This window comes from Coregonus lavaretus (assembly GCF_964263955.1).
Source record: "Coregonus lavaretus genome assembly, chromosome: 31".
Taxonomy (NCBI): domain Eukaryota; kingdom Metazoa; phylum Chordata; class Actinopteri; order Salmoniformes; family Salmonidae; genus Coregonus; species Coregonus lavaretus.
Window position 1 is genome coordinate 35,576,597 of NC_140018.1, and position 18,317 is coordinate 35,594,913.

The 18,317-nt window shown below is 44.2% G+C and overlaps 1 protein-coding gene and 1 long non-coding RNA gene across 3 annotated transcripts in view; one reads left to right on the forward strand and one right to left on the reverse strand.

Moving 5' to 3' along the window:
* The window catches only part of LOC311106717, a 69,816-nt gene that overhangs the window by 19,341 nt on the left and 32,158 nt on the right, over positions 1-18,317 (forward strand). The window lies entirely within an intron of this gene.
* The window catches only part of LOC311106715 (pumilio homolog 2-like), a 43,798-nt gene that overhangs the window by 2,806 nt on the left and 22,675 nt on the right, over positions 1-18,317 (reverse strand). For both annotated transcript variants that reach the window (XM_084149120.1, XM_084149119.1), the window contains exons 21-22: positions 7,339-7,460; positions 4,608-4,800 (exon numbers count right to left, since the gene is read on the reverse strand). In XM_084149120.1, coding sequence (XP_084005246.1) covers positions 4,608-4,800; positions 7,339-7,460 — 315 coding nt within the window. The remainder of the gene's footprint in view (positions 1-4,607; positions 4,801-7,338; positions 7,461-18,317) is intronic.

Sequence of the window (18,317 nt, forward strand, 5' to 3'; positions counted from 1 at the left end):
CAAATGTAAATCTGGCCAACATTCCACATAACAGGACAACACAGACTGTGGATACACACACACACATTCTTATTTATGGAGTATTTAATATTTGTAATGAAGGATCAATGTAAAATTGTAATGTAATAATGGAGCAATGTTTTATATGATGCAAAGTTTTGTGTTTGGACTAAACTAACCGATATGGGATTTTTAGGTCTGATACCGATTTTAGGGAGGCAAAATTCACCGATTACCTATATATCTGCCAATATATTGTTTTTTTCAAAGGTGGAATGAATATAAAAACTTAACTTACTGTGCTCAAAGGATCAACAGATACTATAAGTGTCTTATTATTTAATAACTTTTGTGGTTTACACGATAACCACCAAAATACAAAACACTTGTTCAGTTTACCTTCTTAGATTTGTCTATGGCAGTGGTTAAGGCAGAAGTGTTTGAAGCACCACAAGCATACTAATAAACAGGGGCTGAAGGAATTAAACTGTCTCAAAGTAAATCTGAAACTGCACTGTTCACAAATTCAACCTATGCAGTAAAATGCAGTTCGTAATGTCACAACTAGATGTCAGCATTAACTTTTGTATTGAGTAGATTCAGAATAGTGCTTTACAACAGCAAAAGGTAATGTATACTGAAAATTAAAACGCAAAAAATTTCAACCATTTTACTGAGTTACAGTTCATATAAGGAAATCAGTCACTTGAAATAAATGTAGGCCCTAATTATGGATTTCAGATGACTGGGCAGGGGCACAGCCATTTTTGTATTAATTATGTTCCTGGGGTCCAGCAAAATTAAGGCAGTTACACAATTTAAAAAACATTACAATACATACACAGATTTCACAACACACTGTGTGCCCTCAGGCCCCTACTCCACCACTACAATACAAAATGTGTACGTGTGTATTGTGCGTATGCATGTCTGTGCCCATGTTTGTGTTGCTCCACAGTTCCCGCTGTTCCATAAGGTGTATTTTTACATGTTTCTTAAATCAGTTACTTGATGTGGAATAGAGTTCAATGTAGTCATGGCTCTATGTAGTACTGTGCACCTCCCATAGTCTGTTCTGGACCTGGGGACTGTGAAGAGACCTCGTGGCATGTCTTGTGGGGTATGCATGGGTGTCCGAGCTGTGCGCCAGTAGTTCAAACAGATAGCTCGGTGCATTCCACATTAATACCTCTCAAGTAGTGATGAAGTCAATCTCTCCTCTACTTTGAGCCAGGAGAGATTTACATGCATATTATTAATGTTAGCTCTCTGTGTACATCCAAGGGCCAGCCGTGCTGCCCTGTTCTGAGCCAATTGCAATTTTCTTAAGTCCCTTTTTGTGGCACTTGACCACGACTGAACAGTAGTCCAGGCGCGACAAAACTAGGGCCTGTAGGACCTGCCTTGTTGTTAGTGCTGTTAAGGCAGAGCAGTGCTTTATTATGGACAGACTTCTCCCCATCTTAGCTACTGTTGTATCAATATGTTTTGACCATGACGGTTTACAATCCAGGATTACTCCAAGCAGGTTAGTCACCTCAGCTTGCTCAATTTCCACATTATTTATTACAAGATTTAGTTGAGGTTTAGGGTTTAGTGAATGATTTGTCCCAAATACAATGCTTTTAGTTTTTGAAATATTTAGGACTAACTTATTCCTTGCCACCCACTCTGACACTAACTGCAGCTCTTGAAGTGTTGCAGTCATTTCAGTTGCTGTAGTAGCTGACATGTATAGTGTTGAGTCATCCGCATACATAGACACACTGGCTTTACTCAAAGCCAGTGGCATGTCGTTAGTAAACATGTAAAAAGGTAAGGGGCCTAGACAGCTGCCCTGGGGAATTCCTGATTCTACCTGGATGATGTTGGAGAGGCTTCCATTAAAGAACACCCTCTGTGTTCTGTTAAACAGGTGACTCTTATCCACAATATAGCAAGTGGTGTAAAGCCATAACACAAGTTTTTCCAGCAGCAGACTATGATCGATAACGTCAAAAGCTGCAGCACTGAAGTCTAACAAAACAATATTTTTATCATCAATTTCTCTCAGCAAATCAGTCATTTGGGCTGTGCTTGTTGAATGTCCTTCCCTATAAGTGTCTGTTGTCAATTTGTTTACTGTAAAATAGTATTGTCTCTGGTCAAACCATTTTTTCAAAAAGTTAACTAAAGGTTGGCAACAGGCTGATTGGTCAGCTATTTGAGCCAGTAAATGGGGCTTCATCAGCCACCCAGACAGCTGATGAAACTGGGTTTGCACAATCAAAGAATGTCTGCACAAAATGTCAGAAACCATCTCAGGGAAGCTCATCTGCGTGCTAGTCATCCTCACCAGGGTCTTGACCTGACTGCAGTTCAGCGTCGTAACCGACTTCAGTGGACAAATGCTCAACTTCGACGGCCACTGGCACGCTGGAGAATTGTGCTCTTCACGAATGAAGCCTGGTTTCAAATGTACAGGCAGAGCGGTTTGTTGATGTCAACGTGGTGAACAGAGTGCCCCATGGTGGCGGTGGGGATATGGTATGGGCAAGCATAAGCTACGGACAATGAATACAATTGCATTTTATCAACAGCAAATTGAATGCACAGAGATAACGTGATAAGATCCTGAGGCCCATTGTCATGCCATTCATCTGCCGCCATCACCTGATAACGCACAGCCCCATGTCGCAAGGGATCTGTACACAATTCCCGGAAGCTGAAAATGTCCCAGTTATTCCATGGCCTGCATACTCAGACATGTCAAACATTGAGCATGTTTGGGGTGCTCTGGATTGACGTGTATGACAGCGTGTTCCAGTTCCCGCCAACATCCAGCAACTTCACACAGCCATTGAAGAGGAGTGGGACAACATTCCACAGGCCACAATCAACAGCCTAATGGTCACACCAGATATTGACTGGTTCTGATCCACGCCCCCTTTTTAAAAAAGGTACACTATATACAAAAGTATGTGGACACCCCTTTCAAATTAGTGGATTCTGCTATTTCAGCCACACCCGTTGCTGACAGGTGTATAAAATTGAGCACACAGCCATGCTATCTCCATAGACAAATATTGGCAGTAGAATGGCCTTACTGAAGAGCACAGTGAAAGTTCAACGTGGCACCGTCATAGGATGCCACCTTTCCCACAAGTCAGTTTGGCAAATTTCTGCCCTGCTAGAGCTGCCCTGGTCAACTGTAAGTACTGTTATTGTGAAGTGAAAACGACTAGGAGCAACAACAGCTCAGCCGCGAAGTGGTAGGCCACACAAGCTCACAGAACGGGACCGCCGAGTGCTGAAGTGCGTTGCGTTTAATAATAGTCCTTGGTGGCAACACTCAATACAGACTTCCAAACTGCATCTGGAAGCAACGTCAGAACAAGAACTGTTCGTTGGGAGCTTCATGGAATGGGTTTCCATGGCCGAGCAGCCGCACACAATCCTAAGATCACCATGCGCAATGCCAAGCGTCTGCTGGAGTGGTGTAAAGCTCGCCGCCATTAGACTCTGGAGCAGTGGAAACGTGTTCTCTGGAGTAATGAATCATGCTTCACCATCAGGCAGTCCGACAGACAAATCTGGGTTTGGCGGACGCCAGAAGAATGCTACCTGCCCCAATGTATAGTGCCAACTGTAAAGTTTGGTGTAGGAGGAATAATGGTCTGGGGCTGTTTTTCATGGTTCGGGCTAGGCCCCTTAGGGAAATCTTAATGCTACAGCATACAATGGCATTCCAGACGATTCTGTGCTTCCAACTTTGTGGCAACAGCTTGGAGAAGGCCCTTTCCTGTTTCAGCATGACAAAGCCCTGTGCACAAAGCGAGGTCCATACAGAAATGGTTTGTTGAGATCAGTGTGGAAGAATTTGACTGGCCTGCACAGAGCCCTGACCTCAACCCCATCGAACACCTTTGGGATGAATTGGAACACTGACTGCGAGCCATTCCTAATCGCCCAACAACAGTGCCCGAACTCACTAATGCTTGTGGCTGAATGGAAGCAAGTCCCTGCAGCAATGTTCCAACATCTAGTGGAAAGCCTTCCCAGAAGAGTGGAGGCTGTTACAGCAGCAAAGGCGGGGACCAACTCCATATTAATGCCCATGATTTTCTAATGAGATGTTCGACGAGCAGGTGTCCACATACACTACATGACCAAAAGTATCTGTGACCAACATATGCACATCTGTATTCCCAGTCAAGTGAAATCCATAGATTAGGGCCTAATGAATTTATTTCAATTGACTGACTTCCTTATATGAACTGTAACTCAGTAAAATCGTTGCATGTTGCGTATATATTTTTGTTCAGTGTAAAATACTTTTCATATCACATGGAATCGAGACTCCTATGGGTAACAATTAGAATTCGGATAACAACTAGAAATGCTGTATCAAAAGTACCACCAACCTTTGGTTTTATGGCAATACATGAACCTGGCATAAATTAATCTCATCTGAATTAACAAGCAATGTGAAACATGGTGTGTACTCACTAGGAACCAAACGGGACGAAACAGGGAGGGACTAACCTGAACTTGTCCAATGAGAAATAGCTATTTATGTACCAAAATGTTTACCATTAATTCACTTCAGATGGCATATGCCAACCAACCTTGTGCATGATGATTTTGCGCTGGGCGGGCTCGGCCATGTCGATCATCCGCTGCACCACGTAGTTGGCGTACTGATCCTTCATCATAGTGTACAGGGCGCTGTGGGGGCCGTCCTTCTGGCAGCACACCTCGTCTATCAGCAGGCCCCGCTCGGCACGGGATGAGTGGATCACACACTTCTCCACCACGTTACTTAGGGAGAGACGTGGGCTCAGTTAAAAACAAAACTATATGGGCCGGTGTCCTGAACTAAACAGTTAAAGTCTAAAATACACAACTGTTTTTGCCGGATCTACGGCTCTACCCATCAGAGAACATCTCCCATTTAACGATTCAGTCAAGCCAAATCTTGGTGAATTAGTCAAATCTGTAAAGTACATACAAATCGGGCTATATTTGCGCATGTGTAGTAAGGAAATCATGGCAGACGAAGATGCTGTGTTCCTTTATGTGTATTGTTATAAGGGGTGTAGTGCAGCTGCCATTTATCAGAATTATGCTTGTTTAATAAAGTTTAGATGAAAGTTGAATCAATGTCTCGTGAGATCTTAAATGATTCATTAGTATTCTACATAAAACAAATATAATATAGTATAAAATTAGGCTCTACTCAACAAAAACACCATGTAATTAGGCTACTTATGACATTTTATTATGATTGTGCTGAATGGCCACATTTTTTTCTCTTCTCATGCGGACAGAACTCTACAGCCCGGGCCACTAGGCTTAATATGCTTTGATTGAAACAAAATACAGGTGGAAGGGTAGCTTAACTCCCTCTGCTGTAAAATTTGATTAAAACAGTAGTTAGCCTACATCAGGGATGGGCAACTTTGATGTGGGTGGGGGCCGCAAAAAATCTAAACTCATCAGGGTGGCTTGAGGATCTGCATACCTACAACCATACCGACACATGCAGTCAGATGTGCTTTTTGGGGGCCCTTAGCGACATTGTTGCGCCCCCTACCTTGCGAACAAAACATTCTAGTGGCCCCTCTCGTCAGCAGAGAGATTATTTTGTTTTAGAGTTAATTTCCTGTGATTCTACACATTTTGCCATGGGGCAGAGACAAATGTTTGCAGTTTTTAATATGATATGAGTGAGACAAAAAATATATATAAAATAAACATCAATCAATGGGGGCCCACGGGTCGGTAATTTGACCATGATTACTACAAGTTTAGATACAAGTTGACATAACAAGAGAAAACCTGCTGATGCACAACCACATTTTGAAATTGCACCTGGTGTATTCTACTATTCTTACTCGCAACAGTAAGTCAAGTAAAAAAAATATATTTATAAAAAGACCCGCGGGCCTACAAAAGGGAGGCCGCACCGCGGTCCGCCAGTTGCCCATCCCTGGCCTACATCATTCAAGAAGAATAAGATAGAAATGTAAATTCCCATGAAACTGATTGGGATCAAATGGTTGGGCATGCAGATGCAGCATGGACGCTTCACCTGTAAAATGTGAAGAATTATCATTCATGACTGACAATGATGATGGCATATCATTTTTTATAAGGTAGGCCTAATTTGGTGTTTGAGGATTTTAAAAATAAACAACTGTATTTGAGCCACTATGTGTAGGAAAAGGCAATTGTTACATTTGGGTGATGCATTGTAGGCGATGTATATTCAAAATGTATATCATTCAATAGGCTACATTTTGGTACCAACTTTAATTGAGAAATTACGCAATACATTTTAAATTAAAAATGTGGTTCTGTCCCTAAAAATATAGCACTACATCACTGATTGTAATGCTCAGAAAAAGCAAAAGACAAAAGCAAGAAAGAAGCGAATTTGGGCACTGATAATGGAAACAAGGACGATATGGATTAACGATTTTGCAGAAAGATTGAGGTAAGAACAGGTTTAAATGTGACTTGTAACCTAGCCCAGCTAGTGTGTGTGTGTGTGAGAGATTAACTTGAGAGGTATGTGAAGATAGGATGAACTTTAATGTCCCTAGAGGAAAATTGTCTTAGACACACTGTACTGCTGTATACATAAGACACACTCAACATAATACATTGCACGTTACCCTTATCATACACTTCTCAAATAGCCACATACATAACACTTTGCATATTCCCTTATTCTGTCAGTGGCGTAGTAACACAGCACAGCTTTACTTATTGCAGTTTAAATATTTGTTGGACATGGGAATGAAGGAATGTTTATACCGGTTCAGCTTACATGTGGGGACCTTACAGCGTCTGCCTGAATCTTTATAGTTCTGAGTAGCTGATTGGCTGACGGTGGGACATGCCTCGCATCTGCTCTGAGCACTGCTCACACTTGGCAATAATGTCTGAATATATTCAACATGTTTGAAAATTATCAGGACGCCCTAAGTGTCCGGAAGCAGCCATCAACCGCAAATTAGGGTATGTGCTTACACTTTACGGGTTGTGGCGTTAAGTTTTACTTGTTCTGAAAAATGTGCCGGGGGCTGATCGGAAGCCCGTAGATTGGGTTAAAAACGTGTAGTGTCCTTCCGGCTTAACTCAATGGAGCGTCTCCATTGAAAGTCTGGGGAAGAATCTTCATTGAAGAACCTGGGAAACCGCCCCTATATGTCTGTCAATGAACTTAATTCATCTCACTCAGTGGAGGCTAGTGTCACTTTAAAATTGGAGGTGGGCCTCATTGGAAAGCACATCTCCACGAGTCTCTCACCAGCTATGAAAAAAAAAAGGGGACGATTTTTGTTGCCTTACCTCGCAAATTTGTGCTGGCTCAGGAGGAGCACCTTCCCGCGGACCTCTGCCACGATCTTGCTCTTGTCTTCTGGTCTGCCATGCTCCAGGACGTGCTGGATGACGTAGTTGCCGTACTGATCCTGCAGGGGGCGATGGAAGCAAAAGACTGTGTAGGTCACATTTCCCATTCACAACAAAGGAAAATAATTAATTTCACCATCTTGTAATATCATTTAGATAACCCACACTACGGATTCAATAATGTTCAGATATGACCCTCAATAGATAGTTGACAGATTTACCGTTTGACAGAGACATCTACAATGACACCCCAACAGAATAATATCAATAGCCCCAATTATGTAGTGACCATGGCACCCTAGTAGCAGCCTAAGCAAAGAGCTCCTGTAAATATGTGACCCGTTTCAGGAAGCTAAGCCTATGTCGCACATCACTACTTCACAGGATAGGCATTCTATTTTTTTTTTAATCAAAATGTGTTTTTTGGAACGTGATCTTTCATGTACCTTAATAACAAACGTGTATTCCATCTGTAAATAATAATTTAAAAAAAAGTTTAATTACGAGCCAAGTTGGTTTAGCCATGGAAAAAGAAGCCTTCCCACTAGCCATGATTGGCTGAGATAACGGAGGGGCTGGACATGCCGGGAGATGAGTTTGGATTGGTCTGCCATGTAGCATGCCTCTGTATATAATGTGAGCTGCTCAGTATGTGTTGATATATCTTTCATAAACGCTGCGGTAGAAAGTACTAACATTAGCCTAATGTTTTGCTACTTTTCTCAACATTGATGCCCTGAATTTAGCAGGCGCTATCGACAGATCAGTTGGAAAAAGTTGTGATGGGCTAATTATTGCACACGCCACAGTCAGTGTGAACCGGAGTGACTTGACAACGCTGGCCAAACAAGATGTAGCTACAAACAAAGTTAAAATGGTTCCAGTCTGCCGTGAAGCGTTCATCCATGTATACGGGTAAGAGCTACATTTTCAGATATTATACGTTTGTAATTTTGTCAGAAGTTGTTTTCATTGCAAGTTAAAGCATACTGGTAGCTAGCGAACGTTAGCTTGCTGGCTCGCTAGCTAACGTTACATGTATTATCTGTGTAGTAATATTATTTGAATCAGAAATCCATTTGTATTGCAAGTTATAGCCTAATGTTAGCTAGCTAACATTGAACCTAGTTGGTTAGCTTCAGCTACCTACAGATTCATACTACAGCTATGACAATGTTTGTATTGGTAGTAGTAGGAGTTGGGATTATGCCGGCTCATTGTAGCTAACTAGAGGTCTAAACAAAAGACTCCAGATGATTACATGACCCATCAAGTTCGCTAGGTGTGTATGGCCATTATTTAATTTCATTAACATTTAAGACAAGCGTGTCGGGTAAGAGTAATCTAATAATAAAATATTTGCATCTGGACACTTTCTGTTTTTGATACGTTGATTTGATATAGTGTGTGTTATCTAAATGAGGTAATGTGAAGAACATGACCTGCACCAAAGTCAGATTAGGATATAGGCCAAGGACTAGATAGTGTATTTTTACCTGGAGTTTTTCCTTATTGTAGGCTACTATAAGTCTTGAAATCTTTTGTTGTTTACTACACTACTCACTGGGATTAGCACATGGCCTCACATGTGACTTCTTAAAGAGATGGGTGGGGCTAAGGCTTAAGAGGTTGTGAACGATGCGGAATGGGTGTAGACAAAGAGCTCTCCAGTAGGTGAACCAAAATATTCAAGGATCATTTTCTCAAAAGTGGAGTTACAAGTTCATCAACTTTGAAAGCAGAATTATTTTGCCATTGTTCCTCAACTGCAGTGCATGATATACAATTTTCTAGCGCTGAGTCTCTACTTTCATCAAATGTAAAAAAGACCCTTTGCTATGACTCGAAATTGAGCTCAGGTGCATCCTGTTTCCATTGATAATCTTTGAGATGTTTCTACAACTTGATTGATTTACCTGTGGTAAATTCAATTGATTGGACATGATTTGGAAAGGCACACACACCTGTAATATATAAACTCAGCAAAAAAAGAAACCTCCCTTATTTAGGACCCCGTCTTTCAAAAATAATTTGTTAAAATCAAAATAATTTCACAGATCTTCATTGTAATGGGTTTAAAGTTTCCCACGCTTGTTCAATGAAACAAAATTAATGAACATGCACCAGTGGAACGGTCGTTAAGGACACTAACAGCTTACAGACGGGAGGCAATTAAGGTCACAGTTATGAAAACTTAGGACACTAAAGAGGCCTTTCTACTGACTCTGAAAAACACCAAAAGAAAGATGCCCAGGGTCCCTGCTCATCTGCGTGAACGTGCCTTTGGCAAGCTGCAAGGAGGCATGAGGACTGCAGGTGTGGCCAGGGCAATAAATTGCAATGTCCGTACTGTAAGACGCCTAAGACAACCCTACAGGGAGACAGGACGGACAGCTGATTGTTCTCACAGTGGCAGACCACGTGTAACAACACCTGCACAGGATCGGTACATCCGAACATCACACCGGCGGGACATGTTCAGGATGGCAACAACTGCCCGAGTTACACTCGGAACACACAATTCCTCCATCAGTGCTCAGACTGTCCGCAATAGGCTGAGAGAGGCTGGACTGAGGGCTTGTAGGCATGTTGTAAGGCAGGTCCTCACCAGACATCACTGGCAACAACGTCGCCTATGGGCACAAACCCACCGTCGCTGGACCAGACAGGACTGGCAAAAAGTGCTCTTCACTGACAAGTCGCGGTTGTGTCTCACCAGGGGTGATGGTCGGATTCACGTTTATCGTCGAAGGAATGAGCGTTACACCGAGGACTGTACTCTGGAGCGGGATCGATTTGGAGGTGGAGGGTCCGTCATGGTCTGGGGCGGTGTGTCACAGCATCATCGGACTGAGCTTGTCGTCATGGCAGGCAATCTCAACGCTGTGCGTTACAGGGAAGACATCCTCCTCCCTCATATATACATACACACTGTATAGCTCAGTTGGTAGAGCATGGCGCTTGCAACGCCAGGGTTGTGGGTTCGTTTCCCACGGGGGGCCAGTATGAAAATGTATGCACTCACTAACTGTAAGTCGCTCTGGATAAGAGCGTCTGCTAAATGACTAAAATGTAAATGTGTGTATATATATATATATATATATACACACACACACACAGCTCAAAAAAATAAAGGGAACACTAAAATAACATCCTAGATCTGAATGAATGAAATAATCTTATTATACTTTTCTTTACATAGTTGAATGTGCTGACAACAAAAATCACACAAAAATTATCATCAATGGAAATCAAATGTATCAACCCATGGAGGTCTGGATTTGGAGTCACCCTCAAAATTAAAGTGGAAAACCACACTACAGGCTGATCCAACTTTGATGTAATGTCCTTAAAACAAGTCAAATTGAGGCTCAGTAGTGTGTGTGGCCTCCACGTGCCTGTATGACCCCCCTACAACGCCTGGACATGCTCCTGATGAGGTGGCGGATGGTCTCCTGAGGGATCTCCTCCCAGACCTGGACTAAAGCATCCGCCAACTCCTGGAAAGTCTGTGGTGCAACGTGGCGTTGGTGGATGGAGCGAGACATGTCCCAGATGTGCTCAATTGCATTCAGGTCTGGGGAACGGGCGGGCCAGTCCATAGCATCAATGCCTTCCTCTTGCAGGAACTGCTGACACACTCCAGCCACATGAGGTCTAGCATTGTCTTGCATTAGGAGGAACCCAGGGCCAACCGCACCAGCATATGGTCTCACAAGGGGTCTGAGGATCTCATCTCAGTACCTAATGGCAGTCAGGCTACCTCTGGCGAGCACATGGAGGGCTGTGCGGCCCCCCAAAGAAATGCCACCCCACACCATGACTGACCCACCGCCAAACCGGTCATGCTGGAGGATGTTGCAGGCAGCAGAACGTTCTCCACGGTGTCTCCAGACTCTGTCACGTCTGTCACATGTGCTCAGTGTGAACCTGCTTTCATCTGTGATGAGCACAGGGCGCCAGTGGCGAATTTGCCAATCTTGGTGTTCTCTGGCAAATGCCAAACATCCTGCACGGTGTTGGGCTGTAAGCACAACCCCCACCTGTGGATGTCGAGCCCTCATACCACCCTCATGGAGTCTGTTTCTGACCGTTTGAGCAGACACGCACATTTGTGGCCTGCTGGAGGTCATTTTGCAGGGCTCTGGCAGTGCTCCTCCTGCTCCTCCTTGCAAAAAGGCAGAGGTAGCAGTCCTGCTGCTGGGTTGTTGTCCTCCTACGGCCTCCTCCACATCTCCTGATGTACTGGCCTGTCTCCTGGTAGCGCCTCCATGCTCTGGACACTACGCTGACAGACACAGCAAACCTTCTTGCCACAGCTCGCATTGATGTGCCATCCTGAATGAGCTGCACTACCTGAACCACTTGTGTGGGTTGTAGACTCAGTCTCATGCTACCACTAGAGTGTAAGCACCGCCAGCATTCAAAAGTGACCAAAACATCAGCCAGGAAGCATAGGAACTGAGAAGTGGTTTGTGGTCACCACCTGCAAAACCAGTCCTTTATTGGGGGTGTCTTGCTAATTGCCTATAATTTCCACCCGTTGTCTATTCCATTTGCACAACAGCATGTGAAATTTGTCAATCAGTGTTGCTTCCTCAGTGGACAGTTTGATTTCACAGAAGTGTGATGGACTTGGAGTTACATTGTGTTGTTTAAGTGTTCCCTTAATTTTTTTGAGCAGTGTATACACACAAACAGTGAGGGGGAAAAAGTATTTGATCACCTGCTGATTTTGTACGTTTACCCACTGACAAAGACATGATCAGTCTATAATTTTAATGGTAGATTTATTTGAACAGTGAGAGACAGAATAACAACAAAAAAATCCAGAAAAACGCATGTCAAAAATGTTATAAATTGATTTGCATTTTAATGAGGGATATAATTATTTGACCCTTCTGCAGAACATGACTTAGTACTTGGTGGCAAAACCCTTTTTGGCAATCACAGAAGTCAGACGTTTCTTGTAGTTGGCCACCAGGTTTGCACACATCTCAGGAGGGATTTGTCCCACTCCTCTTTGCCGATCTTCTCCAAGTCATTAAGGTTTCGAGCCTGACGTTTGGCAACTCGAACCTTCAGCTCCCTCCACAGATTTTCTATGGGATTAAGGTCTGGAGACTGGCTAGGCCACTCCGGGACCTTAATGTGCTTCTTCTTGAGCCACTCCTTTGTTGCCTTGGCTGTGTGTTTTGGGTCATTGTCAAGCTGGAATACCTATCTACGACCCATTTTCAAAGCCCTGGCTGAGGGAAGGAGGTTCTCACCCAAGATTAGACGGTACATGGCGCCGTCCATCGTCCCTTTTATGTGGTGAAGTTGTCCTGTCCCCTTAGCAGAAAAACACCCCCAAAGCAAAATGTTTCCACCTCCATGTTTGACGGTGGGGATGGTGTTCTTGGGGTCATAGGCAGCATTCCTCCTCCTCCAAACACGGCGAGTTGAGTTGATGCCAAAGAGCTCGATTTTGGTCTCATCTGACCACAACACTTTCACCCAGTTCTCCTCTGAATCATTCAGATGTTCATTGGCAAACTTCAGACGGCCCTGTATATGTGCTTTCTTGAGCAGGGGGACCTTGCGGGCGCTGCAGGATTTCAGTCCTTCACGGCGTAGTGCGTTACCAATTGTCTTCTTGGTGACTATGGTCCCAGCTGCCTTGGGATCATTGACAAGATCCTCCCGTGTAGTTCTGGGCTGATTCCTCACCATTCTCATGAGCATTGCAACTCCACGAGGTGAGATCTTACATGGAGCCCCAGGCCGAGGGAGATTGACAGTTCTTTTGTGTTTCTTCCATTTGCGAATAATCACACCAACTGTTGTCACCTTCTCACCAAGCTGCTTGGCGATGGTCTTGTAGCCCATTCCAGCCTTGTGTAGGTCTGCAATCTTGTCCCTCACATCCTTGGAGAGCTCTTTGGTCTTGGCCATGGTGGAAAGTTTGGAATCTGATTGATTGATTGCTTCTGTGGACAGGTGTCTTTTATACAGCTAACAAGCTGAGATTAGGAGCACTCCCTTTAAGAGTGTGCTCCTAATCTCAGCTCGTTACCTGTATAAAAGACACCTGGGAGCCAGAAATCTTTCTGATTGAGAGGGGGTCAAATACTTATTTCCCTAATTAAAATGCAAATAAATTCATAACATTTTTGACATGCATTTTTCTGGATTTCTTTGTTGTTATTCTGTCTCTCACTTTTGAAATAAACCTAGCATTAAAATTATAGATTGATCATTTGTTATTTCGTTGTCAGTGGGCAAACGTACTAAATCAGCAGGGGATCAAATACTACACACACACACACACACATACATAAAAAAAAAAAATACATTTTAGTAATTTAGCAGACGCTCTTATCCAGAGCGACTTACAGTTAGTGAGTGCATGCATTTTTTCATATTGGCCCCCCGTGGGAAGCGAACCCACAACCCTAGCGTTGCAAGCGCCATGCTCTACCAACAGCATATGCATACATGCATGCATGTATATACATACAGTGGGGAGAACAAGTATTTGATACACTGCCGATATTACAGGTTTTCCTACTTACAAAGCATGTAGAGGTCTGTAATTGTTATTGTAGGTACACTTGAACTGTGAGAGATGGAATCTAAAACAAATATCCAGAAATCACATTGTATGATTTTTAAGTAATTAATTTGCATTTTATTGCATGACATAAGTATTTGATACATCAGAAAAGCAGAACTTAATATTTGGTACAGAAACCTTTGTTTGCAATTACAGAGATCATATGTTTCCTGTAGGTCTTGACCAGGTTTGCACACACTGCAGCAGGGATTTTGTCCCACTCCTCCATACAGACCTTCTCCAGATCCTTCATGTTTCGGGGCTGTCGCTGGGCAATACGGACTTTCAACTCCCTCCAAAGATTTTCTATTGGGTTCAGGTCTGGAGACTGGCTAGGCCACTCCAGGACCTTGAGATGCTTCTTACGGAGCCACTCCTTAGTTGCCCTGGCTGTGTGTTTCGGGTCGTTGTCATGCTGGAAGACCCAGCCACGACCCATCTTCAATGCTCTTACTGAGGGAAGGAGGTTGTTGGCCAAGATCTCGCGATACATGGCCCCATCTATCCTCCCCTCAATACAGTGCAGTCATCCTGTCCCCTTTGCAGAAAAGCATCCCCAAAGAATGTTTCCACCTCCATGCTTCACGGTTGGGATGGTGTTCTTGGGGTTGTCCTCATCCTTCTTCCTCCAAACACTGAGTGGAGTTTAGACCAAAAAGCTCTATTTTTATCTCATCAGACCACATTACCTTCTCCCATTCCTCCTCTGGATCATCCAGATGGTCATTGGCAAACTTCAGACGGGCCTGGACATGCGCTGGCTTGAGCAGGGGGATCTTGCGTGCGCTGCAGGATTTTAATCCATGACGGCGTAGTGTGTTACTAATGGTTTTCTTTGAGACTGAGGTCCCAGCTCTCTTCAGGTCATTGACCAGGTCCTGCCGTGTAGTTCTGGGCTGATCCCTCACCTTCCTCATGATCATTGATGCCCCACGAGGTGAGATCTTGCATGGAGCCCCAGACCGAGGGTGATTGACCGTCATCTTGAACTTCTTCCATTTTCTAATAATTGCGCCAACAGTTGTTGCCTTCTCACCAAGCTGCTTGCCTATTGTCCTGTAGCCCATCCAGCCTTGTGCAGGTCTACAATTTTATCCCTGATGTCCTTACACAGCTCTCTGGTCTTGGCCATTGTGGAGAGGTTGGAGTCTGTTTGATTGAGTGTGCGGACAGGTGTCTTTTATACAGGTAACAAGTTCAAACAGGTGGGCTTCTTAAAGAAAAACTAACAGGTCTGTGAGCCGGAATTCTTACTGGTTGGTAGGTGATCAAATACTTATGTCATGCAATAAAATGCAAATTAATTACTTAAAAATCATAAAATGTGATTTTCTGGATTTTTGTTTTAGATTCCGTCTCTCACAGTTGAAGTGTACCTATGATAAATATTACAGACCTCTACATGCTTTGTAATTAGGAAGACCTGCAAAATCGGCAGTGTATCAAATACTTGTTCTCCCCACTGTATACACACACACATTTAGAAAATCCAGAAAATCACATTGTATGATTTATAAGTAATTAATTTGCATTTTATTGCATGACATAAGTATTTGATCACCTACCAACCAGTAAGAATTCTGGCTCTCACAGACATGTTAGTTTTTCTTTAAGAAGCCCTCCTGTTCTCCACTCATTACCTGTATTAACTGCACCTGTTTGAACTCATTACCTGTATAAAAGACACCTGTCCACACACTCAATCAAACAGATTCCAACCTCTCCACAATGGCCAAGACCAGAGAGCTGTGTAAGGACATCAGGGATAAAATTGTAGACCTGCACAAGGCTGGGATGGGCTACAGGACAATAGGCAAGCAGCTTGGTGAGAAGGCAACAAATGTTGGCGCAATTATTAGACAATGGAAGAAGTTCAAGATGGCGGTCAATCACCCTCGGTCTGGGGCTCCATGCAAGATCTCACCTCGTGGGGCATCAATGATCATGAGGAAGGTGAGGGATCAGCCCAGAACTACACGGCAGGACCTGGTCAATGACCTGAAGAGAGCTGGGACCACAGTCTCAAAGAAAACCATTAGTAACACACTACGCCGTCATGGATTAAAATCCTGCAGCGCAAGCAAGGTCCCCCTGCTCAAGCCAGCGCATGTCCAGGCCCGTCTGAAGTTTGCCAATGACCATCTGGACGATCCAGAGGAGGAATGGGAGACGGTCATGTGGTCTGATGAGACAAAAAATAGAGCTTTTTGGTCTACACTACACTCGCCGTGTTTGGAGGAAGAAGAAGGATGAGTACAACCCCAAGAACACCATCCCAACCGTGAAGCATGGAGGTGGACACATCATTCTTTGGGGATGCTTTTCTGCAAAGGGGATAGGACGACTGCACCGTATTGAGGGGAGGATGGATGGGGCCATGTATCGCGAGATCTTGGGCAACAACCTCCTTCCCTCAGTAAGAGCATTGAAGATGGGTTGTGGCTTGGTCTTCCAGCATGACAACGACCCGAAACACACAGCCAGGGCAACTAAGGAGTGGCTCCGTAAGAAGCATCTCAAGGTCCTGGAGTGGCCTAGCCAGTCTCCAGACCTGAACCCAATAGAAAATCTTTGGAGGGAGTTGAAAGTCCGTATTGCCCAGCGACAGCCACAAAACCTGAAGGATCTGGAGAAGGTCTGTATGGAGGAGTGGGCCAAAATCCCTGCTGCAGTGTGTGCAAACCTGGTCAAGACCTACAGGAAATCTCTAATTGCAAACAAAGTTTTCTGTACCAAATATTAAGTTCTGCTTTTCTGATGTATCACATACCTACGTCATGCAATAAAATGCAAATTACTTACTTAAAAATCATACAATGTGATTTTCTGGATTTTTGTTTTAGATTCCGTCTATCACAGTTGAAGTGTAACTATGATAAAAATGACAGACCTCTACATGCTTTGTAAGTAGGAAAACCTGCAAAATCTGCAGTGTATCAAATACTTGTTCTCCCCACTGTACATACATACATACATACATACATACATGTAGTCCCGTGTAGCTCAGTTGGTAGAGCATGGCGCTTGCAACGCAAGGGTTGTTGGTTCGATTCCCACGGGGGGCTAGTAGGAAAAATGTATGCACTCACTAATTGTAAGTCGCTCTGGATAAGAGCGTCTGCTAAATGACTTAACTGTAAATGTAACACACACACACACCAGATTTGCCAGTTCTTGCTGTGAGTTCTAGACCTCACCCTCTGATCCAACAGGTCCCAGACGTGCTCAATGGGATTGAGATTCGGGCTCTTCGCTGGCCATGGCATAACACGGACATTCTTGTCTTCCAGGAAATCACGCACAGAACAAGCAGTATGGCTGGTGGCATTGTCATGCTGGAGGGTCTGTCAGGATGAGCCTGCAGGAAGGGTACCACGAGGGAGGAGGATGTCTTCCCTGTAACGCATAGCGTTGTGACTAACTACAATGACAACAAGCTCAGTCCGATGATGCTGTGACACACCGCCCCAGACCATGACGGACCCTCCACCTCCAAATCGATCCCGCTCCAGAGTACAGGCCTCTGTGTAACGCTCATTCCTTCGACGATAAACGTGAATCCGACCATCACCCCTGGTGAGACAAAACAGCGACTTGTCAGTGAAGAGCACTTTTTGCCAGTCCTGTCTGGTTCAGCGACGGTGGGTTTGTGCCCATAGGCGACATTGTTGCCGGTGATGTCTGGTGAGGACCTGCCTTACAACAAGCCTACAAGCCCTCAGTCCAGCCTCTCTCAGCATGTGCGTTCCTGGTGCAACTCGGGCAGTTGTTGTTGCCATCCTGTACCTGTCCCGCAGGTGTGATGTTCGGATGTACCGATCCTGTGCAGGTGTTGTTACACGTGGTCTGCCACTGCGAGGACGATCAGCTGTCCATCCTGTCTCCCTGTAGCGTGGTCTTAGGCGTTTCACAGTACGGACATTGCAATTTATTGCCCTGGCCACATCTGCAGTCCTCATGCCTCCTTGCAGCATGCCAAAGGCACGTTCACACAGATGAGCAGGAACCCTGGGCATCTTTCTTTTGGTGTTTTTCAGAGTCAGTAGAAAGGCCTCTTTAGTGTCCTAAGTTTTCGGGCCCCTTGTATCTCAGTTGGTAGAGCATGGCGCTTGCAATGCCAGGGTTGTGGGTTCGATTCCCGCGGGGGTCCAGTATGAAAAAATGTATGCACTCAGGATAAGAGCGTCTGCTAAATGACTAAAATGCAAATGTAAAATGGGAAGGGTACCAAAACATTTCTGCAGCATTGAAGGTCCCCAAAAACACAGTGGCCTCCATTCTTAAATGAAAGAAGTTTGGAACCACCAAGACTCTTCCT